A 27,014-nucleotide genomic window follows, 5' to 3' on the forward strand; every position below is an offset into this window, starting at 1 on the left:
GGATGTCACACCTAGGGAGCTCGTTTATTATACAGTGCGCGGACTGAAAGGAAAATTCTCTGAAGTGCGAGAAATTCTCAAAACCCAACGTGACAAGTCAATGGACGAAATATTAGAAATTTTACGTGAAGAAGAAAATACCTGTTATTCGCCGACGAGTACTCGCGCTCAAGGAATCAGTGCGGAAGTGTTTTATTCTAGAAAAAACAAAAGTTCTGGTGTAAGGCTCTCTTACATCTGCAGACGCCCAAATCATATAGCCAAGGACTGTTTTTACAGGAATAAAAATGCTAGTAGAAGTGCTCCATGTAATGAAAATAATCAAAGGAGAAATGCACAACATCGTGCCAATCAATCAACAAAACGACGAAGTGTTAGTGATGTGTTTACTACTTCTCATCAAGAAGAAAGCCTAAGTGATAAAATATGGTTGCTGGACAGTGGAGCTTCTTGTCATATGGCCAAAGACAGTATGTGGTTTGAAAAAATAATCCCTGAAACAAGGGATATTTATTTAGCTGGTAAAGACTCTAAAATTTTGTGTGAGGGAATCGGAACAGTTAAAACAAAAACTGTAAGTATTAATCCTAGAAATTTAACAATTACTAATGTTAGCTATGTTCCTGAACTAAGATATAATTTATTGTCAGTAACTTGTTTGATGGATAAGGGTTGTAAAATTAAATCGAATAATAATTGCATGTTGATTTTTGATAAAGATAATAATTTAGTTACTAAAGCATTTAAAAATAACAATAGATTAGAATTATATTTGGAACCATTGTATAATTCAGAGTGTTATTTTTCTAAACAATCCACTAGTAATTATGAGATTTGGCATTACAGATTATGTCATTTAAATCCTAAATATATGCTTAAAATGAAAGATTATATTGATATTAATGATATAAATGATTTTAGATGTGAAACTTGTGACATAAGTAAGATAACCAGAAAAACTCATCCTAATATTGATGTAAATCAAAGTTCTGAAATTCTTGAATTGATTCATGCTGATCTGTGTGGTCCTATTAAACCTGAATCATTAGGTGGCGCAAAATATTTCATGATATTGGTGGATGATTTTTCTGGCATGTATTTTACTTATTTCTTAAAAAATAAAAATGAAGTGTTTAATATATTTTCACAATTTAAAGCCAAATATGAAAATTTAACCGATAAAAGAATTAAAAAATTAAGAACTGACAATGGCTTAGAATTTGTAAATGAACAACTTGATACTTATCTTGCTAATTCAGGAATATTTCATGAAAAAACTATTCCGTACAATAGTGAAAGTAACGGTAAAGCTGAAAGGGCGAACCGCATTCTTTTAGAAAGGGCTAGATCTTTGTTATATGAAAGTGAGCTTCCATTAAACTTTTGGGCCGAAGCCATTAATTGTAGCACCCAAGTGTCTAATGTAACCCCACGTAAAGGAAAAGAAAAAATACCCCTTGAAATTTGGACAGGTAGAAAACCGAAATTAAATTATCTTAAAAAATTCGGCTGTGTGGCTTATTTTCACGTTCCGAAAGTAATGAGAAATAAATTTGAAGTTCCAGGGAAACGTGGTATAATGCTAGGATACGCTAGAGAAAGAAAGGGTTATCGAATTTATGACATCAAAAGCCGAAAAATAATAGAAGAGAGATCAGTTAAATTCAATGAATCTTTAAAAGGTAGTACGTATTTGGGGAAAACGAAAGCAGAAACTTGGGATATTAATTCACTTCTTGAAACTTCTCCAGCGGCATGCGAGATAAATCAAAAAACAAAAAGTGAAATATCTAGTTTAGAAATTCCTGATGAATCGGCAGAGAATGAGAATAGTGATTCATCAATTCTATACCATAGTAGAACTTCGCGTCAGACAGACGCCGCTATAGGGGATGAAAACGAAACACCAGATGTTGAATCAAGTAGTAATAATATCGTAAATCAGATTCCAGTCAGACGTTCGGAAAGGCTCAAATCTAAAATGTCAGCTAATGTAGTTTATAACATTCCGAATACATACTTAGAGGCAAAAAATAGTGCTGATTGGAAGAACTGGGAAAGAGCAATGAAAAATGAATTGGATTCGTTAAATAAACATGAAGTTTGGGAAATAGTAAATAAGCCTGCAAAAACAAAATTAATAAAAAGTAAATGGGTATATTCTTTAAAACAAGATAACTCTGGTGAAACAAAATATAAAGCGAGACTTGTAGCAGCAGGTTTTAATCAAATAAAAAATAAAGATTTTTCCGAGTCTTATTCACCCGTTGTGAACATCGAATCTTTCAGAATGTTAATGGCACTTGCATCTAAATTAAATTTATTTTTTAAGTTTTTTGATGTTAAAACTGCATATTTATATAGTGATATTGAAGAAACTGTTTATATGTTACCTCCACCTGGTTATGAAAAATTAATTGGAGATGAAAAAGTTTATAAGTTGCAAAAGAGTATCTATGGCTTACCACAATCTGGTAAAAACTGGTATATGACTATAAAAGGTGAATTAGAAAAATTAGGATTGATGCAACTGGCCTCTGACAATTGTGTATTCATTAAAACTGTTGGTAAAAATATTTTTATATTATGTATGTATGTATGTAGATGATTTAGCAATTTTTTCTAATAATGATGAAATGTATCAAGAGATTGTAAATAGCATCAAAAGCATATTTGAATTACAAGAGAACAAAACCGGTAAATTTTTAGGTATAGAAATTGTAAAACATGAAAATGGTATTAGTCTGTGTCAATTTGAATATATTGAATCATTATTGGTTAAACATAATCTAGAAAAATGTAAAAGTGTTATAACTCCAATTGTAAAAGGAGAAGATAAGAGTTACCCTTCCACAAATGAACTGGTTCATATCACGATGTATCAAGAATTAATTGGTGAACTTTTATATTTAGCTAATAGAACGCGGCCTGATTTATCATTTGTAACAACTTATTTGTAACAATTTAATCATAAACCAGAAAAAAGGCACTATAATTTAGCTAAAAGAGTACTAAGATATTTAATGGGTTCAAAAGATAAAAAAATTGTTTTATGACAGTAAGTTTGGTTTTCTTAATGCAAGTTCTGATGCTAGTTGGGGGAATGCAGAAAATGGCAAATCATTTCCTGGTGGTGTAATTAAATTAGGTAATTCATTAATTTCATGGAAATGTCATAAACAAAAAAGTGTCAGTCTGTCAACATGTGAAGCTGAGTTATTTGCTATTTCTGAAATATGTAAAGACATTATTTGGACTGTAAACTTATTAACTGAGTTAAACTGTAAACAATTTATAAATAATGCTGTAACCTTAAATTCAGATAGTCAAGCAGCAATTAAGTGCACCAAGTCTTCAAATAAATCAAGAAATATGAATTTACGTTTTCATTTTGTGAAAGATTTGTTGAAAGATAATGTAATTAAATTAGAATATGTTCAAACAGAATGTTTAATTGCAGATTTTCTTACAAAAGCTGTTAGTGAAGAAAAGCTGAAGTATTCTGTGAAAAATATTTCGTTAATTTCTTAATTTTTGTATGTACATATAATTTTTTGTATTGTTGTGTGTATTTAATTTTTATGTGTATTATAAATGCTCGAAAAATGTCACTCGCAGGAGGGGTGTGTTGGGATGAAGCGAGCAGACTATTTTTCTCGCGTAGGAATATCTGTGTGACTACGCTTCTGGCGTTCTGGAACCATTCCTCCCGCGAACAAGATGCTGTGTGCGTTATTGTCAATACCTGTGTTCTTTTTGTTTTCTATGTCCAATAAATGTGCTGTCTTCAAAACCATGCTGAGATTATTGAAAAGTAACAACAAATAATTTGTATATATTTAATGGATTTTCCTTTATTGAAACCGTATTTAAAAGTTTTTCCTACCAGCTTAATTTAGATTTACTTTTAGAACTTTTTGCTGGATTCGATATGACTTGTGATGATTATACTAATGTTCTTGCAAAAATCTATATTTTCATGAAGGTAAACAACAATTTATAAGTGAATTTTACTAAAAATATTGATACTCTTCTGCAGTCTTTGAAAATTTTCATTATCAAAATTTATAAGAACTAAAAACTAGATCAGAGAAATACTCAATGCCCTATTCACAAGACAACTTATAATCTATGTATGGCTTCTCGGTGCATAATTTTAAAATTTTATAAACTTTATTAAAATTTTAATGCATACTAAAATGCAAAAAAATACTTTCGAGTCAATAATATTGTTCGAAAACAAATGAATGAAAAAGATGTTTCAAAATGAAAAGACTTTCACTTCAAAATAGAATAGTGTGTGTGTGTGGGGGGGGGGTAGTATATGCGAATTGAAATTTATTTAAAGATCTGGAAATGTATGTTTTCTTGTGAGGAGATGTAACAAAGAAAATAAAGGAATGCGATTGATTTTGCCTTAGAAATGAAGTTAAACTGAACTATAAATGGAACAATAACGAGTTAAAATCTAGAATTACTATTTGTTTTACTAACTGCGTTATTAATTCTTATCTAGTTCAGCTCTAAATAGCAACCTTCGATGTTCTCTGTAATAAAACTTTGTTTTACGTCGATTAGTTATTGTAATGTATGATATTCAAGTCAATAACAACATTGTAGAAAGTTAAAAATTGTGAAGCAGTTATGATTTTTTAATTTTCGATGATATTATTCCAAATTTCGGAAATATAAATACTAAAGATTCGTATGATTTCAGGGGATTTTCTGCGTTGACAGGAGCTCACGTGAATCTCCATTCCATCGCCTTTCACAATTCCAGCACTGAAAAGTAAGTAAACAAGAATTGGCTTAAAAAATTCTCCTTAATGGCTATATGGAATAACACATTTTTAGTATTATTATTAAAATCTATGCCCATTTTTTATTCGAGGTCATTGATAAATCTTGTTGTGGCCACAAAGGGATGAAGTAATGATAGCTAAGAAAGATAAATACCTTGTAATAAATTTGTAATAATAATTTATAGTAAATAAACCTTATACATACTGATAGATAAGAAAAATGCGAGCATAAAAAATATGCTGATGCTATAATAGTTGTGACCATTACGTGCCTCAAATTATGTTTCATTATGCGCGAGCAGCACTTACCATCATTACGTGTCCGTTCCGGTCATTCGCACAATCGAGCAAGAGCCCATTCCACTCTAGAATTGTTAAATATGCTCCGAGCCACAAATGTGAGTAGAAAAATTATTTTTAAACAATAAAATATGCAAATTTTGTTGTTCATATTCATGTATGTCATGTGTTGTATATATCTACACGTAAACATCAAAATTTGCTGGTATTCATTCGTTTCATATCTCAACCGAAAGTACAAGGTGATTCATATTGAATGGGACAAAAATAAAGCAGACCTACGAACGTTGTACTCAGTTTATCTTGATACTTTTTACTGTGAAACTGTAGTTATCAAATTTTATATAGCTGTTCTATATATGTCCCTTCGGTGCCACAGCAAGTGTCTATGAGGTATTCCAGTTTCTCGCGATTGAATGTTAATGAGTTAAGTACATTAGTTATCCCCTGATTCGGTTGCTGTAAATACCAGGGAAGTGGAAGTACGAAGATTTTGTTTTTAACAAAACTGCATGGGTTAAAGTCTCAAGGGGTCATATCTCGTCGATCAAAAAAAAAAAAAAAAAAAAAAAAAACGTCATAACATTTGACTCAGCATTTTCCATCCAACATTGGGATTCAGGGTCAAGCTTGATATATTATGATTGTTCAAATGTTGTACTGTGTTATGCCAATGATTTTTCGGAACTTCGTAAACATCTTTCGAGAATTTTTCAATCACTTCGGTTTTGGCGGGTATTCGTCCGGGGTTAGTTTCCTAACATAAGCAGCCTGTGCCCTAAAACTGTTCCACCTACCATTCGGTCTTGTGAGAATGAGGTGGTTTTTTTTTACCAAATGCTGGGCAAAAATATCTTTGAACGGCGAGAAACGGAAATGTTTTAGTATATATTAAATCACAAACCGCTTTCGCCTGCATGCATGGCACCATTTTGATACTGACAGTGGCGAACGCTGTCTAGCGGCTATTTTGTTTTGGGAGAATTTTCTCTGTTGGCAGATATAAAACTCGATAATTGTTTGAAAATTCGAAGTTTCAGAATAAATTGGTTTCGGTTAAATAAATTAATTACAGAATTCGTACTATATATTCTTTTTAATATGAATAGCCTTGTAATTTCATAGAGATCACCGAAATAGACTCGCTCGGATAGTAAAGCAAAATCATAAATGATATGCAATCAATATGTTGAATATTTTGCACTGAATTTTTTTTGTAATAGTTTTTTTGAAATTTTGATTTAGATCTGTTGTTCGTTGCTGGGTTTCTTATCCTCTGTCTTCAACGGTTGATCTGAGTAACATGGATGCAATTATAAGGTAAAAAAACTATTATGCATTAAATATTTACAAGAATGTTTGCATTAATAAATTATTTCATGGAAATAATTAATTTTTTTTTGCTTTGTTTTTGGCCAGGAACATGTTTGGTCAAGATCATTATATGACATCTTCAAAAGTAAGTTGTATTTGCGCAAATTTATTTAAATTGATGCCCGTTTGTAAAAATGAAATTTTGAAATCGATTTTTTAATCTTTTTCCTTATGCAGTAGAGTTTTGAAATATTACTCATTTTTACATTCTCGATGAGAATTTACTAATTTAGTATTTTCCGTACTCAATATGCCATTTTAATGCCATCTAGTATTGAATTTAAAAAAAAATATTGGTTAGATTCCATTATATTTATAATAATGGATTATAAAATAAAGATTAAAGAGTAAAAAAAATTACATTGTAAATTCTATCTCTTATTGTATTTACAAAAATGTCCTCTAAAATTGTTCTAATTTGCTTCATTTCAGTTTTAAAATGAAGTTGAGTTTTTAGCACACATCGAAATAGATATATCTTAATCAGTTTAGAGAAAAAAAATTTTTTATTGTTATTTTAATGCTTATTATATTTTTAAATGTAAATTAAAATCTTATTGTACAGAGATTGACATTGTTGAATACAAACATCTTTTGCCATTTTTAAAAAAAATTATTAATAAGGAAACAAATTGCATTTTTAAAGCACTTTCAATTTGAAAGAATTTTTTAATACAATAATTTTAATAAGTCAGTTAATTATTTTTAGCTCATAAATTTTAGTTCAGAATTAAAATTAACATTTTGTATTAAACAGAAATTTTTTATTGCTCTTGTACTATAAATTCAACCATTTTTTTTAAAGAATAAGACTCATGCAGTGTCCGGTTAAAAGATTTATATGTAGGAGTTTTGATTAGTGAATAACAAAGTGTAATTAAATTGGTTTCAATAGTTTCCAGATGGTTGCTAATTTATCAAACAAACCAAGTTAACAAATTGGTTAAATAAGTAATAAATAAATACATGCTTTGCCCTAGATGAGCCATGAAGGAATTAGAAACCCATAAATATTTATATAAATGTTGCTAACAACTGAAATTATTTAGAAATATCTTGTAATCACATGCACTTCAAACGACTTCAACACCGAGATAAAAACTATCGGTTTTAAGCCCGGAGAAAGTAAAGGAGTAGTGTGGTAATGACACCCTGCAATTTCTTTGAAGATTACACGAGTCTTCCTTTTGGCTAAGCTACTCCCGCAATGTTGCTTTTAAATTTCGCATGTATTCCACAGATGATAATGCCAATATTCATTGTGTAGCAGTAATTCTGCGATGGCTTTCTGAACTCTGAGGTGGATTTTGGCTGCCAAAATTACAGACCTGAACCTTAGAAAGCTTGGCAGATGCTGCGAAGATACATCCGACATCAATTCTCCGTGGCATTAACTTTAGAACCCCTTAATGTTTGTTTATCATTTACTGAACTAGAATACACTTCAGAATCGTTCATGACTAACGCATACATGCAGAATCTCGAACAAAAAGGGGCCCCAATAAAATTTGAGTGAAAGCTTCTAATAAAGTAGCTTATATACGTGTTATTCACACATTGACTGCCTAGATGAATTTCTTACAACGCAATTTATATGGACCCTTAACTCATCGGTGACCACCACGGCATGCTAAATTAACTTGATTTTTAATGTGGGAAATGCATTTAAAAAGGAAAATTTTTACTTTTACATTTTAGGTAGAAGCCATCAATCGGAGCAGTTTCGATGTGGTGTTTTGGCTCCTGATTGCTTTGGTCATCTTAATGGTCCTGGCTATCTTGGCTCTCTTCTTCTACTGCTGCTGTGTGCGCTCAGCGGAAGGGTGAGATAAAATCCTTAGACATCCAAAGATAGCTTTGGCTTGAAGTTTCGCTGGAATAGAATTTTGGGAATTCCAATCGTCACAGCCAGGGAAAATAAAATCTCATTAGGTGGAAAGCATAACGCACAGAATGTAGAGTACTGTAATTAGGATTCTGTTGAGAAATATTTTGCAAGGAATAATAGAACGCTGTATAGACTTTCTGTACACTGTCAGTTTGGAATGTTATTTACTCTCACTCAAAAAGAAAAATAATACAAATGTGAGACTCGAACTCGAGGTTGCGAAGAGTCTCTACGACTCAGACTTTCATGAGTTCGAAAAAATATTTTTGGATTATATTTATCCTTCTAATTAATTTTTACAGACCCTTATATTATACAAACTTCAACAATGGGATGTAAGGAACGAAAGAAAGAGGTTGGTGATATCTAGGTATAATATATAATATTAGCAGTTGCGTGGCCAAGAAGACGAAACTTTTGAAATCTTAAATCTTCGATTTATTCCATTCCGAGAAGTCTGATTTTTATATAAGATTAAGTGATAAGAAATACGTCTGTCTACGTTGCGACACAAGAGCTGAAGAGCTGTAGAGACCAAAATTTTCCCTTGAATGTTTTATACAATGAGACTTTGATAGGGATTTCTTTGACACGTGTCGATTTAAGTTAGGGAAATACAGGTATCTTTAAAAGAATGTTGTAAACATTAAGGATTTTTATGCCTTCACTCGGAGCATGAGAACTTTCTGAAGTAGCAGTTTCACAGTGAGCGAGTATAATTAATCAAATATAAAAAGGGGAATTGGATCAGGAAATAAGAGAACATTTTAGAATAAAGTTAATGTGGGTTAAATTAAGATAAAAATTAGGGAATTAATTAAGATTTAAATTATAATGAGATATTATTACATGTATATATATACTTTTTGTTTGTTTTTTCTAAATTAGGTAATTTTTGATAAATTTTATTATTTATTAATTATGTTTGAATGATACTATTAGCATTTAATGTTAAGTAGACTGTACTATTTCCGTCATTCAGACATCCTTGTCCATGTTAAGGGACATGCCTGTCCCTTAACATATTGTTTTGGCTTTTGATTTTCCTTGACAGTCTTCAGCTTCTTTTGCACCCAGCACATAAACGCATGAAAGGTTTAGTCCTTTGATAGTTATTTGAATTCTAATTTTTTAAATTTTTAATTATAAGCTCTTAGCCGGCGTAATGCCAGTTTTGGCACACAATCATGAAATTATAAGAATAATCATATGTCTAAGTGAAATTTCTTCAATAAAATTTGTTATCAGGGAATGATTGTGCTCTTTCTCTATATTTGCTGGGGTTGCAGAGTTGAGTATTTAAAAAAAATAGTATAAGTAGATTAATTCGAATTAGATTTAGAAAGGTTTTATTGCTACAATTTTTAGAAGGGAGCAAATTTTATTATATAAATATTTGCTCTTTCGTATATTTTTCCAATATTTGTTTCATTCTAAAAAAAGATTTCTTCCTAGGCGAGATATTCTTGAACTTAAAAACAAAGTAGTGCCCGAGGAAACTATAATTCATTACAAAGAAGAAGGTGTTCAGGCGCAAAACAACAACAATGACTCCAGAAGAAAGTATGTAAAATCTTTTGAATTATTCGAAGCATCATCATTATAAAAGCAAAAATCAATGTGACCACTAATCCAAATGATATGCTTTGAAATTAACTGATTTCAAACGAATTATATATTGGCTAATCGACGAGTTTTATATTTTGAAAATAAAATCACATTTCATTGCTACTTACAGTATGAAACCAATCTTTATGGGCTTAATTTCCCACAGATGTTTGTTTACCTATAAATTCGGCAAATGGCAGTAAGTTATTTTCAAAGCCTCAGCATAACATTTTAATATTTAGAATACAATAGAAAGTTTAGAAACATTTGTTCCTCACTACCCACCAACTAGGATCAGATCATCATTGACCGACCACCTTATATGAAAATAAAAAAATCTTTTGTGGGAGATATGTCAAGATGATTCATAAACGTCTAACCAACTCAGATATCATTAATATTTTAATTGCTAAATATCTGAAAGGATCCTATTTCATCTATGTTTTGACCTATATGATACATATGGTTTCGAGCCTGTATTATTCTTTTCGATAAAGGGTGTGGAATTTCATAGTTGATTGTCTTTTCAATTTACAATGAGTGCTATTATAGTTTTCTGAATGCATCTAAGTTTCGCATTCCTTGAACCTGTCATCTAGAAAGACGTCAAGAATAGACATTTTTAGAGTAGCAGTAACTATTAGGATCTTCCTATCTTAGCGTTTCTTTATCACATGTTATTTTTCACACTTCTCTAATCTCAGTAAAGATATTTTTTTCTTTTATACATTTTAAAAGTATTTATAGACTTTTCTCAGATCATATATACATATTGTTTCAATGAGTATGTGTATTCGCTTAGCATATAGTTTTAAATTTGATTGTTGAGGAAATATTACAAAAAATATTTGAGTAAAAATAAAAGTAAAAAAGAAAATTTATTCGATTTCCATTTTTCAATTTTAAATATTAAAACTGAAAAGAAGACGCGTAGAATAAACATGAATTAAAAAACGAAACAGATTGTTACTACTAAAAGACTATCATAAATCATTTCACCGAGTTCCTGCACTTCCATAGTTTCATTACTGAATTGTGGATTTTGTAGTGAAAGCTTATAAGCCAGTTAACAGCTACGCTACACGAGCAATTGCTTTTGTATTGTGGTCATGTTGCTGGGCTGAAAACCACTGCGATTCACACCTACTATTTAATTAGATATTCCCTTCTCAACTTCAATTAAGAAATAGTAAAGAAATGAGCATCTTATTAGACAGTGATTCAAATTACAGGCATGTTACATGGCAACGAACGTGCCATGTATAATGTCTATGTAAGAAACCAATAAGGTCTGCAAGTAATGTGTTTTATTGAAATGCAGGCCTGACAGCCGAACACGATCGACGTGGGTCGAAAACCAGCAGAGCCAGGTGAATGTCTCGCAGAAAAATCACGTCCGGGCAGATGAAGAGAGACCCTCTCCCCAGCATAGAGCTCAACAGGCTGCTGTTCATCTGAATGATCCCATTACGACGTCATACGCACAAAATCCAGGTCAGAGATTTGTCTATTCGAACACTTATTTTTTCCCACTTGTTTCATGTTTGTAAAGACGGAATTTTGTAATCAAATTTCCAACTCTGTTTCGTTAAGTTTAGTTTAGTTACATTAAGCGGTTAGATGACGAGTACGATACCTGAGCTGGCAACTCCTCTCCAAGCTTCCACACCACACCAGCGGGAGGTCATTTGGCCTTCTACGGATTTAACGTGCCCCAGACCCACTTACACGACGGTTCTTCGGTGGAATCGGGTCGCGAACATGAAAACTTCCATGTCGAGACTTTACCAGCACGCCACCGCGGTCCTTGCAACTCTCTTCCTCAGGCATTAATTTTCGAGCTTTGTCAACTTTTGTGTTCTCAATGACATTGCACCATTTTAATATTTAATTATCAGTTATAAATTAGCCAAGAAACCTTAATAATGAGTTAATTAATTAAATTTGGTGACATTTAAGGGGCAGAGTCTGTTAGTAAGCTTTAAAAAATTAATTTCAAGGTCCTAGATTTTTTTTATAATAATAAAATAAAAATTAGTATGTAAAAATATCAGACAGTAAAAAGAAAAAAAAATATTTGAGTTCATTCAACAGTCTCTGCTGAAAAAAAAAATCCCTTTAAAATGTTTCCCTTTTAAATGAGGGAAATTACGTCCAATAATTGATATACAACATAATAAATTCATTCACTACAAGTACAACATCGAATGAGGATGGGAAAAGAAGAAAGGTCTAAGGCCATTGTACAAAAAAATGTGGCAGAAAAGATGAATTTTGTGCAACTAATATAAAGGTTATTAAATGAGGTAAAAGCCCTTTAATGTTTAGTATTCATCCTATAATAATTATCAGACATTTCATTTGTCTATTCATTTATTTTAAATTGTCTTTAAACACTTTTGTTCAACTTGATTTGTTTCTTGTTTGAAAAATGGAATTTTGTCATCGATTTTGAGTTCACTCTCTGATATTCTGGAATTTTGTAAAGTTAGTATTCTCCCCCCCTTCAAATTCAATATTATTTCCATAAATTTCATGCATTGTATATCAGAAGTGAATTTCTGTGTTATCAATTATTATATTCTGTTTAAATATTATCCTAAATTTAATTATCAATTCAATACGAGTTAGTGAATTTAATAAAAAATTTCAATAGTCGATAATCTATATATTTAAAATTACTAGGAAAAACCGGAGAACCAGTCTACTATCCCGAGCATTGATCCGATTTCGCCAATTTTTATTTCATTTGGAAACTTATGATGCTTAGATGTATTTTCAATAGTCGCATACCTTCACTATCTTCTATTTTTGAGAGATACCACAAAATAGTCTTGGGACAGTATCCAATTTAATTAATTTTGTTTTTCTTCTTGAGTACCGAACCAATCGGGATTCTCTATATGAATTGCAGTTACAATTAAAAATATTCCTTTATTTCTTATATTAATATGTAGTTCATTCAAGTTGGTTGATATGACAAATTAATGACATTAACATGATAAACAAATAACTGGTCACTAAAGGCGGTTAGTATTTATAATACAGTCTTATGAATTAAGGAATATGAAATAAGAAAATTCGAAAAGAAAAAAAATTATATATTTTTCACTTTTTCATGAGTATTGTAATTATTAAAAATTCGAACTCGGGATTTTGAAAAATTTCCAAGTTTTATGGTCCTTTCTGAGTTTGAGAAACATACTTCTAGTATTATGCCTGCTTGTCTGGGACAAAGATAATTCGAAAACGCTTTGAGCTAAACAGATGAAATTTCGCGTACGGTCTTGGTACTAAATTTGTAAATTTCTATTAAATTTTGAGCAAAATCTGTTCAGATGAAGACTTGTTGTTTAAATATGAGTTTAAAAAAACTAAGAGATCTAGATGGATAAAATTTGGTAAACATATTTAACATTTATAGTAAAGACATCTGTTGAATTTTGAGCTAAATCCAACAAGGGTTGACCTCTATAAATTTGCATTTTCAGAAACATGTAAACGTGACAATTCAAAATTGCAAAAAATATATCAAATTTGGTGGGTGATTTTTGAACACAATACGTGTAGTTTTTCATCAAATTTCAATCGTTCGGGTCTAATCGTTAAATGTCTAAAACACAACACAAACACAATACAATCGTTAAATGTCTAAAACACAATCGTAAAAAATCGTTAAATGTTTAAAACACAAATTCGATTTTCAGATATTATTATTAACCGCATGCCAGGAATTTATCGCCAAAACACTCGCCAAGGAGCAGCATATAAATGCAGTAAAAATGCTAAATTCACGCTAAAGATTAATATTTTATAACTATTGTACACCAAGGCTTTTCGGAGATAACAGCGTTATTAGAGAATAGTTAGAGAATTGTAGGCAGTTCACTCTCACTAGTTAGTACAAATATAAGTTTTTTAAAAGAATTATTTCAATAAAATCTTGAAATGTAAAGAGACTGATTTATATTGCAAAAATTTTGGAGCATACCACTAGAATTGTGTTAATGTCAGCATCCATATTATGTTGGTAATATTGGATCTTTTATCATCGCAATAGTTAATAAATATGACATCCTCTTACATTCAAATCTTTTGTTTCTTTCAGAAGATGTTCCAGTTCGAGGCGCTTACTATCCTGACGGCGGCATTCCCGTGGTGGCTGGTGGTCGTATGGAGAGGGCGTATCGCAGGGGCCGCCCTCTTAGCCCCGGCACTGAAATGCTGGTTCAAGAGATGGGTGGCGAGTCGGAAGCCAGGAGGCTAGGCAATTACGTCGTCGTTCGGAAGGTTGTCCGGCCTCGAGTCCGGGTGGATCCGGCTGAGGAAGGGATGACACAAGACGGGGAAAATGGTAAGAATTTGAATTCTACTGATACCATTGATACATTCAGATTCCCTAAAATATAACATTTTAACGATCTTATCCAATAACAAAAGGAAATTAAAAGTAATACTGAAAAAACATGAACAAAGAAAATCATCGGTGGCTAATGTTACATAAATTTTTCACACATGTATATAAATTGTTTTGAGAAACAAAAATAAACCCACCCACCCATGTATCTACCCCCCCCCGTTGATGACTTGATTTGTTATTTTAAGTTTTAAAAAAATATGACCCAAAAACAATTTTTCTTTCGGATACCACACACTTCTGTACATACTTGTTAAAAACTGCATACATATCATTCTAACCCAGAGTCTAATTTTGTTTTATTTCGGAAAAAAAAGGCAAATCGAGCATTATGTTGAACGAAGTGAGTGATTTTACCGTCTTTGAAATAAAGAGAAATTTATTAATTTTCCCGACCGTTCTCCACCCGCAGGTCCCCGTCGGACAGAGATCTTGTACATCCGCAGTCCAATGAGGGAGGACGAGGAGGAGCGACACTACGTGCGGGAGGGCGAGTTGCTGAGGAGCGTGAGCGAGACGGCCCTCAATACAGACGACCTCCACCTGAGGGTGCCCCGTTCCTACAGGACTCGAGGAGTGCCCCTGCAACGGATGGAGCCTCTTCAAGACCCCGCCGCTAGTCAACAGCTCAAATTCTCCAGGTAAAGCTACCAGGAATAAAGTTTGAATGTTATTACATATACTAAGTCAGTACCGGTCAGCAATAAACTATCTGCAGCTATTCTTCGAATAGCATAGAATTCTAGATATGTCAATTCACAATTAAGTAATAAATTCTTAAATGTTGAGAGTAGCTGTTGTTGGCGCATGCGTGCTCCCAACCGGTCATGTGATCATGAGTGTAAACAAGGGGAAACCCGGTGAGACGCCGACAGGATTTCGGCAATAACGGACGTGGGTAATCACTGTGCTAAAGTATAAATCGAAACCCACAATAACAAAATTTACTGTCATTTATATTAATGTTTTGTGTTGTCTTGTGTGATGTCAATAAATAATTTAGAAAAAGGCAACACTGGTCCGTCGTTATTTTATCAAATGGAATCTGGATTTTAAGCCAGACCATTTTCTGGTCCGTCGAGCCGGAGTCGAACCAGCTGTAAGTAAAAGTTCTGCGCCTACTCAAGAAGTTTCATCAGTGCCAGTATTATCTCTATTGAACTAAATTATCTTAAGGAACTTGTTTTTTTCTTTATATTCTTATTAATTTGTTTTTATATGCGTATATATGTTAAAATAAAAGTTTAATATAAATATCAATATTCTGCTGATTAGCTTAAAATAATTTTAATTTTACTTACTGTATTCAGTCGGTCTTACATCCCAATAGAAGCGTTTATTTTTAAATTGCTTTAGATTCAGGTATTATTTTTGAAAAAGAAAGAAATTTTGTAAATAAATTAACTGATCAAAAATATTATTGATATGAAAAATATTAAAGATCAACCTATAAAGTTGAGGTTTAAGTTTTAAGCAATTTCTTCCAGAAAGCAATCCAGTTTATCCGCATCATTTGGAATATTTAATACAATTTATAGCCCATAAATAATCTTACTTTCAGAAATTACAAATATCTATCGACTAGCAGAAAATTCAAATTTTGTGAAGATTGACAACACGCACTACTTTCAGAATTTTTGGGAGGACTATAGTTGAAAACGATTCTTCAGCGAGTGGCGATGAGTTTTTGTGAAATAAATGAGTTTCCTCTGTTTGAATCTGAAACCTCTTTTTAGGATGTATGAGAAAAGATATTTATGCATACGATTTTAGATACTTAAAGCTTTATAAAAAAAAAAATTTAAAGCTTAGCTAAATTTGAAGTCAAAATTTAAGAATACATTTTAAGCTTCCACTCCCCCCTTGAAATCAACATAATTTTAGCTTAAAGGGGATTTAACAGAAACTGTACATATTCGCATATTTAAATGAAATCCGCAATACAGTGTACGCCGCTTAATGTTGTCATTCGCTTTTGATTATTAAAAAAATAACCTCTGATTCCGAGCTGACGTATTCAAAAAATATTCGTTTAATATGATCATTACCTCTTTTAATGCAGTGTTCACGTATTAAATGAATCCGAAATGAGTCAAGGACTTGATATTTTGAATTCATCATCGTTCAGTACAGTAGAGAATTGACCAATCATTCATTTTAAGTGTCCATATATTCGCCCTTGTGCCAAAGAAATTCGATCAATTAATCATTTTCAGCCAATTTTAATAATTGACTTTTCTAGAAATTCTTGTTTCAGCTGTAAGAAAACATGCTGTTTTATTCCTCATGGTATGGGTTTCATATTCTTTCATCTGGACTGAGGCGAACTGGATTGATTGATTCCTAGCTATACTGCTAGCAATCAATTGAAATCTATTGAACATCCATAAAAAATTGCTGCTAGCAATCAATTGAAATCTATTGAACATCCATAAACAATTGTTGCCTGCGACTTAATTAAGAAAATAAAATAGATAAAAAAATAACCGACTTGAGTGTTAAAGACAAAGTAGAAAAACTTAACAATCAAGACTGTTCACTAAAATGCGTCAATGTAACGCTGGGGAATAATTAAAAATTTCATAGCTTCTTCTCCGTAAACTTTTGAAAAACCATGAGCTTCTTGCAAGCAAGATAAAGCAATGAGCGTTTATGGCACCGGCAGGAACGAATGTGTTGAGAAACTTTACAATAAATGTCGATATCATCGGATCGAAGGAGATATGATTGTAGGCATCAAGGAAGTACTAGAATCACTCGATCTTTTGAAATGCTGCATCATCGTTCAGCAAATGAAAAAAAAAAAAAAGGTACGAATATATCCGAACAGTATATAATTGAACTAACTAATTAAAAAATTTTCAATAAGCAACAATTAATAAAATTTTATTTAGAATTTTTAAAATAAATCAGATAGACTTTGAGTAAGTCTATTTTTTTTTAAAACCTTTTCCCTTGATATGGTAAAAATATAGTTGATTTTGCCCACTTCAGTTATTGTTATCAATCGGTTAATGTTATCGAAATTCCTTAGTCCTGAAATGACCATATTAAGCTGCAGCATACTTTATTGAAATACCTAATATAAAATATTTTCAGTACAGAAAATGCTTTTTTAGACTTTTCCAAATTTTCTTTCATTATAAAATATTTTGCATTTCTATACTTTCTTCTTTCGGAATTCGCATAATATTTTCTGTCATCGAAAGATGCAATGAATAACACTAATATATAAAAGAAGAAATATTGTCAATAATTTATCGTATTATAATACTGCAAACATTAATTAAGAAAACATCAATATGAGGCGTTTTCAAAATTCATTTTTGTTTTAGATACCATCGGACCGAGGGAGATGTGATTGTGGCTACCGATGAAGTACCTGAAATGGATCGCTCATATGTAGGACCAGACCCCTCTTGGGGACCTGTATATAGTCAGCATGGAGAATACATTCGTGTTCCTCGACAGCGAGATGAAAGGTGGGAGAGCCATCCAGAATATCATCCTCAACGACTTCAAGGTCCAGAAGAATCTCGATCGCGATTCCCTCCAGAACATAATCTAAGTCACGCTAATCCGTCTGGTTTCATGAATCAGGCTCGAATTCAGCCGGGATCCTTACGAGACTTGCGACCTCAAGCCGTATATCACGAACAGTATCAAGAACAAGATGTTTCCCATCGACAGTATGCACCTCATCCATCTCACCATCCTGTAGATCAAATTCCTTTACAAAGGACTTTACCACCTCAACCAACGTTTGAACCGCAAAGAATACCAGACCAAACTAGCCATCCTCTTGACAGGCCTAGACAAATGAATGTTGAAGCAGACCATCAGCCAAGCTTTGACAGGCAAAATGATCCCGATGACGACGCCAGGACAGTTATAATGGCACCTGGCAAATCTAGACTAAATGAATTCCCTCAAAATGAAACAACCCAAGTATACCAAGATGAAAACTTTCATCAACAAGCTGAACAGTTTACTTCGTCGTTTGAAAATCAGCAAGAAGAACAGCATCAACAAAGTACTGTTACGTTTCAAGAAGATCACGAACACTTTGAAGAGACAACCGAAACACGTGCTGAATCTGCTGGTGAGGGTGACGAGCCAGTGCAACAAGATGAAGTTGCCGCACAACCTCTTGAGGACCATTACCAAAGAAGGCAATCCATTCGTCCATCAACACAGCGCCTATCAACAGATGATTCCGGAGCTCTAAGCGGGAAGGACAAATTAGGAATGGATGACACCGATATGATGGACAGCAGAGAAACTCACGAAGAATCTGATCGTTTAGGTCATAGAACTACAGAAGATGAAATATCCAGAGCAGAAGAACAAAACCAGCAGACGGACGGGGAAGATGAAGATTCTGATTCTGGTATTGGGAAAGATGGCACTGCTCTGAGATTGAAGAAATCAAACTTAATGGAGAAAAAGTCGCTTTTTACTATAGCTTATGATGGAATGCAAACAAGAGGACTTAAATCAGCAGGAGAAAGAGATGACTCACCCTAACAAGTATCTGATGATTTATGAACAATGAATTTTGAGAAAAGTTTATGTTCTACTGAGAATGAAGAATAAAAATATGAACTACAAGACTAAATTTTGCAGTCTGCTTTTCGGCATTACATTTTGCATTTAATTGAGTGGGGCACATGGAACTCGAACACATTATTTTGTGGATGTCTTAAATTACGATCAAACTTTGCAAAACTTTGTTTCATTGCTTCATCTTAAGAAGAACGATTTATGACCGCCTTTTGCCAATAATTAAAAAATCTGTAACGAATTTAAAAGCCGAGAGCATACCAGAAATTATGTTCTCAGCTTGAATGTTTGATCTTTTGTTTGAAACATACATGTGATTAGAATCTGTGATTTTATCAAGATGGGATGAGGCCTCCCGGAAAATGTTTAGGTTCGAGTACATTTTTCAGCCCTGGAGGACAAAGTAGTGTCAGAGTCCACTAAGCGGTTCCCCATCCTCTACAATTTGCTAGTCCTGCCACCTTATTGACCTCCATACTTATTGACCACCTTAAGGTCCACCTTATTGACCTTACCATTGACTGAGACTTTTGTGTATCAGCTGAACAAACACAGAAGATTTCATTTCTAAGAAATTGTATCTGCCATAAAAATGACATATTTATCAGTGATGCTGACTGAAAGAGAAATTTATTTGATTTGCAGAAATATTCAACGACTATCATTGGAATGAAGTCATTGTTTACAAAACTGTATTCGCAATTCCTACACTGCCGTCCGCAATTTTATAGAAATATTCTCCAAAGTTCTGAGGACTTGCTACTTGGAGAGAGTGAAGTTAACAGAATCAAAAACTGCAGTTTTTATCCAAGGTCATTGTAGATAGTTTTCTAGTCCGAGTCATGAACTTAAAATTGTTTCATCAGATTTCGATGAACATTCGAAACTGACATGTTTTTATGAATGCGAAAATGTTTAAGTGTTGATTCTCTATTCAGAGCATTTTCTAAAATATGCATATTTTAAAAGCATATTTTTCATCTTTTATTAGATATTCTACAAGATTGTGTTATAATACTTTGAGTGACTTATTGATATTGTTTTCAGTTTCTAATACTTAAGTTCCTACGATACTCCTATAAAAATTATTGATGTAAAAGTTTTTCTCTAAAATTGTGAACTATCTCAAACGACATGTAATAAGCAAAATACATTCATCAATATATGCCATATTTAACAAAAATGTAACAAGTGATGACTTTCAAACAGACATGACCAAACATATACTTAATAAAATTTTAACAATTTTTTTCTTATCCACAACCAAAGCTTTGATAAATATGTTCAAAAATTCATAATGTTTTAAATTCTTTAGTAGTTATTCTATTTAATTTTTTTCATACATATTAGAAACAAAGCATAAATGTTTTTTATACTCTTTTTTTTTTTCTCTTTCATTGACTTATTTCGTCTTTGTAAAGATGGAATATCATAACCGATTATTCATTTGCTTTTCATGTGCTTCAATTCTAACATTTTTTACAGTTATATCATCTCGAATAAATAACTGCAATATTTTAACGAATTTTCTGTTAATCAATTTTATTTCGATTAATTTTATTCCATACAAATGACCCCACTTTATAGTTAAAAAATTATTTTAAGATTCTATTATATTTATGTCAGATAATTATAAATTGAAGTTTAAAAATTATAAAATAATCAAAAAGTAAATAGTTATAAAGTTAAAAAAATATTACTTTTAAACACAATAACATTAGTATTTTTCTAAAAGATTGCCTCTGTTCTATAAGTTGTTCAGTTAGAAATTTATCCTGCATACATGTAATTAAATACAATTGTAAGAAGCTCCCAATTTCAGAATAACTCCGTTTGCTACAACAGTTTTGTTTTAAAATGTACCTATTTATTACCTATCCATGTGAAAATCACATTCTTTATTACATACATTCAGCCTTGAGAGATGCTTTTCCAATCCTTGTTTTCAGTTAATTAAAATTCTTAATAGGAATTGCTAGATTAAGCGTTTTACATTGGTCGACTTATCCTGTGGTTTCGGGAATTATTGTATTTATTTTCACTTCTGTATTAATTTTGCAAAGATTTTAACAATTTGAAAAACGCGTTTTTCCACTTACATTTAATGATTATTTTGGAATTTGCAAAATTCTGTGACCTTTTTGAACTTCAGTATGTTTGCATCTCATGAATGAAAGGATGAAATAAATTTTATACTGATTTGGTGCATTTTATCTTTTGTAGTATATATGATAATTTTAATATCTTAAAAAGAAATTATTGGTTAGAAAGTTAGAGCAGTATTAAAATAAATTACATTTACATTAAATTATAAATTTAATACATACATACATGCATTCGCCTTCCATTGGATTGAACTACCATTACATCATCCGTCATTGCCATGGCTTGCTTCTAAGGGATTGACAGGAACTGTTTGTTTGAAAATGAAGTTAAATGCCACATGGAGGCACTTTAAATAAAAATGTACACCTTTATATTTCAGCGACACATCATGTGACTCATATAATATCTGCTTTCATTATTTTGGCATTTATTTTATGCATTCAGAATTATTTAAAAAAATATGCAAGTTTCAGCACACTCTTCAATAAATTATTATTCAAATCCATATGCTATTCTAACATAATATGATAATTAGGTTCATTTTTTCACTAACCCTCCTCCGCCCCATATTTGGTAGAAATGAAATATACGACTTTTTAACTGATTGCATGTGCTGTTATTTTCTTCAATTTTTTTAAAAATTATTACTAGAAATGATACTTAAAAAGTTTTCATAATTCATTTATAATCATTTTCATGTATTATTCGTAAAATCAATTTCAGATGGCTATGCGAATCATTTTAGAAGGAATTGTTTTCATAAAAACAGCTCTTTTTGTACTTTTTTGTGAAAAAAAATGCTTTATTCTATGCAAAAATGAATGTAATATTGTTGCTGATGAATAAAAATTTCGAAAATGTTATTTGTTTGTAATGAGTTTTTCTTTTAGTAAGAAATAAAGATTGAAGGAAGAGAATTTCGGAAAGTGCACAGAACGACAGGAAGTTCTTTTTCATTATTTTTTAATTATAATATTTAAGAATGAATAAGTGTGAAACACAATATAATATATAAAAAGGATATTTTGTAATTGTAATGTCAAAAACACTAGATTATAAATAATATTGAATGCAAAGATTGATTCAAAATTTCGCTAAGCAGTTTGTTCAGGATTTCAGTTCGCTTTCTTCGTGTGCGACAAAGCAAAGGACAGGATCATCTCTGGCTCGATGCGTTTGCATTACATTCAATAATCGTCAGAAGGGCCGAACAGATGGAGAGTGGGAAGGGGCCAATTAGATGTGAGCAGAGTGTGGAGGGCCAACATCCTGTGTGGGCTTCCCGTTCAGCTCACGATCGTCCTCTGTATTTACTATTCGCTTCGTACACAGAGGACAGTCATGTTCTGGTATTGCGCAATCGTGTCTCTACTGTAAATAAAGAAAAGGTAAGATAATTCTCATTCTTCACTTCAGTGAGTTAAACTTAATTTGTGCTAATAAAATATTTTCATAGTTTATACTAATAATGATTTTATTAAGAAAACCATCTCTATCCTATGTTCCGAAATAATTTTTGCACGAATTAATATTACACAAACTGCAATATTAGAAAATATTTACTAGCGTAAATTAAAAATATATTGGATTAGAATTTGGCCTTATCTGAATTTTTTGAAAGCGTAGCAAATTCGGTAATCGTATCTCACGATAATGAACCTGACGAATTTTCTATCATAGTTTCGATTTCATGGCTCTTTTCTTACCACAAATCGAAGCAATCCTACTAAGTAAGTTAAGTTGCTAAACAATCCAACTACTTTCTTTAAAATCATTCGTTTCATAAATGTTACGAATGTTATTACATTTCATACAGAATAAGAATGTTCTTATGCAAAATTTTGACTTAATTTAAATTCGAAATTTGTTTGCTATTTTATTTTTATTACCAGATGAACTCAAGGCTTCCTGTGTATTATTGGCTTGTGCGGTATTTTTTCAGCGTTTAAAAATTGATCTAAATCTAATTTTGTTATTTTTTAAATTCCTGTGGTCATTTCACGAAGAAAGGGGTTCAGGTACTCTTCATTAAAAAATATGATATTAATATGACAGGCAATGCTTCTTCTTTATATTTATGAAAATTTCACATAGCTTACAACACATCACATCTTTCACACGTCTTTACATCTCACACAACATCTTACTTTTTGATTAAGTGCAAAAAGTGAATGTCGTAGAAAATGCTTAATGTTACTTGCTCGATATATCATTATAATGATTTAAAAATAAACAAGAATTAATAATTATTAAAAAATATATAACCTCATAAAACATTAAGGTGTACATACACACTAGAAGATTATTTTTAAATTTTAACTTTAAAAATCCAGTTTTTGCACAGTAGGTCATTAATATATGTTTAAACTCATTTCAGTGAGAAAAAAACATATTACACGAATTATTAATTAATTAAATAATATTTAATGAGCTAATTAGCCTATTTTTGAAACATGATATCTTAAATTTTAATGTGTACAGACACACAATTCTAGTTGAAAATGATGCCTAATATTAATCTGCCTCAATCAAGTTATAAAAGTATATAGTTTTTTTTAAACAATTTTTTCATCAACGATGAATAGAAAAATTAGATTTTTTCTGTAATTTTTACATTTAAATAGCTATTAAAAATTTATTTCTATAAATATAACTTTGATTGATGCACAAAACATTCGTTATTTCATACAGATTATTTTGATATATAAATAATTGTATTTGGTTCATTTCTTGTTGAGTTATGATTGTTTGAATGAAGCTACATAGTGAAAAAATATCATTCTTCATAAAATGAGTTTTAAAAACGCCATGACTAGAGTTTTCAATGAAAACACCTCAAGAAAAATAATTATAACTCGAGAAATATCTCGAATATTGATAACATCTTGATATCGTTTGAAAGCTAAATGATCAGAGAACATTATTAAGCAATAAAAAAATATTCGATATTTTGAACGATTTCGGAAGTTTCAAGTGTGTACATACATCTTAAATTATCTTTCAAATAATATGATATTTTGCAATGTGCTTTATTTAAGCAAATTTGAGGGGGGGGGGAAGAGAAACTGTAATAATAAATATTTCATTTGGCTGAATAATAATACCGTTAACGTTTTTTTGAAATGTATACCATATTTATGGAGTGTTGGTGTTTCAGTGGGAGTAGTAGAATTTTTTAGCTAGTTCACTGGAATTTATTTTTAAAACTAACCCAGGCGGTGCGTAATCAAAATCAAGCGATGACGTATATACACGTCGAACGCAATTCAAATGGTTGCATAATAAACTTTGCAAAGAAAAAAATCATAGTTAGGCGAATAAAATTACATTTTTATTAGATAAAAGAATTACGCATTGACTCACCAAACTAAGATTTGGATTGATTACACATTGAACGCAATTAACTGGTTAAATTCGTTTGAGTATGAAATGGATAATTGATTTTCTCAAGCCTAAAGTAATTTTTGTAATACGAAATTATAAAATTTTATTTATAAGAAATCAAAATTATGTAGATAACGATGAACATTTCATGGATGAATATTTGAAAATTTTTAACAAATGATTTTTTGGAATGCTTATTATTTTGAAAATAATATCCTGTATGAGTACAATAGAGTATGGATGGATAAATTTCTATTAATAAAGGTAATTTTTCTTTTCTTTATATTTCAAATAAAAGGCTTTTAGTAGAACGATGTAAAGATGATTAGAAGAAAGAGACATAACTTTGCTACGGTTGAATCAAATTTGATACTTTTCCAAATATTGATATGGATGTATTCGTGACAAGGCCAATTATCTGTGTCATTACATCTTGATTTATTTTCGCTTTAACATATACAGAAGAGGCAAATAGGTTGAGTACTGATTCTTTGATGGATTCGATCCCAAATTTGATATGAATACTCAACTCCAGTAATAAAATCAAAGCTATTTTATCTATCTAGAAAATGACACTCTTCATTTAGCGGATTCACAAGAACATGGATGGACGAATAGACAGATTTAGCATAGATGATTTCGTCTAAAATGTAAACATCTACCTATCATATGACATCTTACGATTTTGATTTATAATGTTCATAGACTTTTTGAATCACAGATATGATTCTAAAAATGTATCTTTTGGACTCCAGAAGTAGTGAAACGCTGAAATGCATGAACATTTTGGGTCTAAGGATTTGACGATAACAATTTTTCTGTTTATATTAAATTCATAAAATTCATAAAAAAAGAAAAAAATTAATATCAGGAGAAAAAGAGTTCAAGGTGAAAATATATTTGCATTATATATGTATATATAATTCAATAAATTTTTGATTGTAATTGCTTATTTCGAATTTTTATTTTCTTTTTAACTCTTCAGTTTTTCCCAAGCAGGATACTGTTTCATTAATTTTTGCAACGACTAAGAGCGAAACCTCCCTTTCTTCTGTTATTTCAATCGATTTGAGGTAGTGAATGTAAATTTCGCCTTTATTATTAGAATGTAAATGTGCCATTTACAAAATTGTGGAATCAGTTAATATTTATTAATGATTCATTAAATAATATATATGCTTTTTCTTTGTCGTTTATTAAGTTAGTGATGAAGATTTGTGATCAATTTTTCACTCACTTTCTGGGTGCACAATTGTTTTGAAATTTTGTACATTTGTACAACTATTGCACACTTTGTATTTTGTACAATTTAAATATTCTCAAAACTTAATTATCAGTTAATCGTTTAATATTAGTTAAAGTTCGAATTCATACAAGTGATATTACACAGAATGATTTTGAAAAAAAAAACGGCAACTAGATTCCATGATATTGATATAATAATAAATTAGAAAAAATAATGAAAATGAAAAGATTTTGAAATTGCTTTCATTAATTTATGCAAAAGTAGAAAAATCTTATGCTGAAACCTTTGGAGATGAAAATTAAAATTTAAAAGCATAAGAAATTGAAAATAATATTTAAAAAAAAACTGAATTTTGGTGAATATTATAAGAATGAAGATTCTTAAATATTCATTAATATTAAAATATTTTATAAATAAAATTTCAATTTCCATAAATTAGAGACGGTCATTGTTTTTTAGAAGAGATTTTCAAGAAAGGAAATGATTTTTTTTCTTTGAGAAAGTTTAAAATTTTACATTCAAACTCTATCAAAGCCACAATTTAAAATATGGGCTATAGCTTTTTAATTGATTATATCTCGTTCAAAAGGTAATAGCATCATGTCTAATGCCTCAAATTACGAGAAGTTGAGAAGTTAAATTAGCATTTCTTTTTTTTCCACTCGAAAAAAAATATTTTACAACTTTATTAACAAATATATAAGTTATAATTACTTCTAGTTTTGGTATTTTTTCACCTGAAAAGTATTCGTATTTTTTTCTAAAAAAATTATACAATAAATTATTTTTAAAATCTTACATATTATAAACTAGATTAGCTAAAGGGTTTTAAAATCAAATACGACGTTTCATGGAAACCCTGAGATATCCTGAAGTGCAAAGTGTTATTTGTCCACGAATTACAACAGCATACACGAACGAAAAAAGTAAAGTGATACATTGTATTATAGAATTAATTCTAATAAAATATATTTCAAATCTATAATTCAAAACTTTACATTAAATACAGTAGTGAAAATATAAAATCAAAATAATGATGACAAAATATTTTTAATCATAAGATATTTTTAATTTTTTTAGTAGTAGTAATAAAACATTTGATGATAATACCAGGCTACCTACATTTCTCCCTGATATTTGACAAATAATTGGCCAACATGTTAGATGGTTTTTTACATAGTGAAAGAGGAATTATTTGTCACACAAAACCTCCCACCCCCTTTTGTATTATCAGTTCTTCACGCCTTTGACTTTCTGATTTGACATCAATAATTCTTATCGAAAAATACTTACTAAAACACTTTCATTTTTTAATAAATTAATAAA

At 30.9% G+C, this 27,014-nt stretch overlaps 2 protein-coding genes across 7 annotated transcripts in view; both read left to right on the forward strand.

The window, feature by feature from the left end:
• LOC129984522 (cadherin-86C-like) overlaps nucleotides 1-20,215 on the forward strand; it is an 88,302-nt gene extending 68,087 nt beyond the window's left edge. For 5 of the 6 annotated variants that reach the window (XM_056094417.1, XM_056094415.1, XM_056094418.1 and 2 more), the window contains exons 18-26: nucleotides 4,718-4,789; nucleotides 6,348-6,422; nucleotides 6,522-6,561; nucleotides 8,175-8,299; nucleotides 9,820-9,927; nucleotides 11,294-11,466; nucleotides 14,081-14,326; nucleotides 14,802-15,030; nucleotides 17,725-20,215. In XM_056094417.1, the coding sequence (XP_055950392.1) occupies nucleotides 4,718-4,789; nucleotides 6,348-6,422; nucleotides 6,522-6,561; nucleotides 8,175-8,299; nucleotides 9,820-9,927; nucleotides 11,294-11,466; nucleotides 14,081-14,326; nucleotides 14,802-15,030; nucleotides 17,725-18,916 (2,260 nt within the window). In that variant the 3' untranslated portion in view covers nucleotides 18,917-20,215. The remainder of the gene's footprint in view (nucleotides 1-4,717; nucleotides 4,790-6,347; nucleotides 6,423-6,521; nucleotides 6,562-8,174; nucleotides 8,300-9,819; nucleotides 9,928-11,293; nucleotides 11,467-14,080; nucleotides 14,327-14,801; nucleotides 15,031-17,724) is intronic. The other variant, XM_056094420.1, reaches the window with a different exon arrangement.
• A 2,157-nt stretch (nucleotides 20,216-22,372) lies between these two features.
• The window catches only part of LOC129984411 (endothelin-converting enzyme 2-like), a 70,727-nt gene continuing 66,085 nt past the window's right edge, over nucleotides 22,373-27,014 (forward strand). The window contains exon 1 of the mRNA XM_056094288.1: nucleotides 22,373-22,446. The gene's annotated coding sequence lies outside the window, so the exon portion shown is untranslated. The remainder of the gene's footprint in view (nucleotides 22,447-27,014) is intronic.

Source organism: Argiope bruennichi, chromosome 9, assembly GCF_947563725.1.
Source record: "Argiope bruennichi chromosome 9, qqArgBrue1.1, whole genome shotgun sequence".
Classification (NCBI taxonomy): Eukaryota; Metazoa; Arthropoda; class Arachnida; order Araneae; family Araneidae; genus Argiope; species Argiope bruennichi.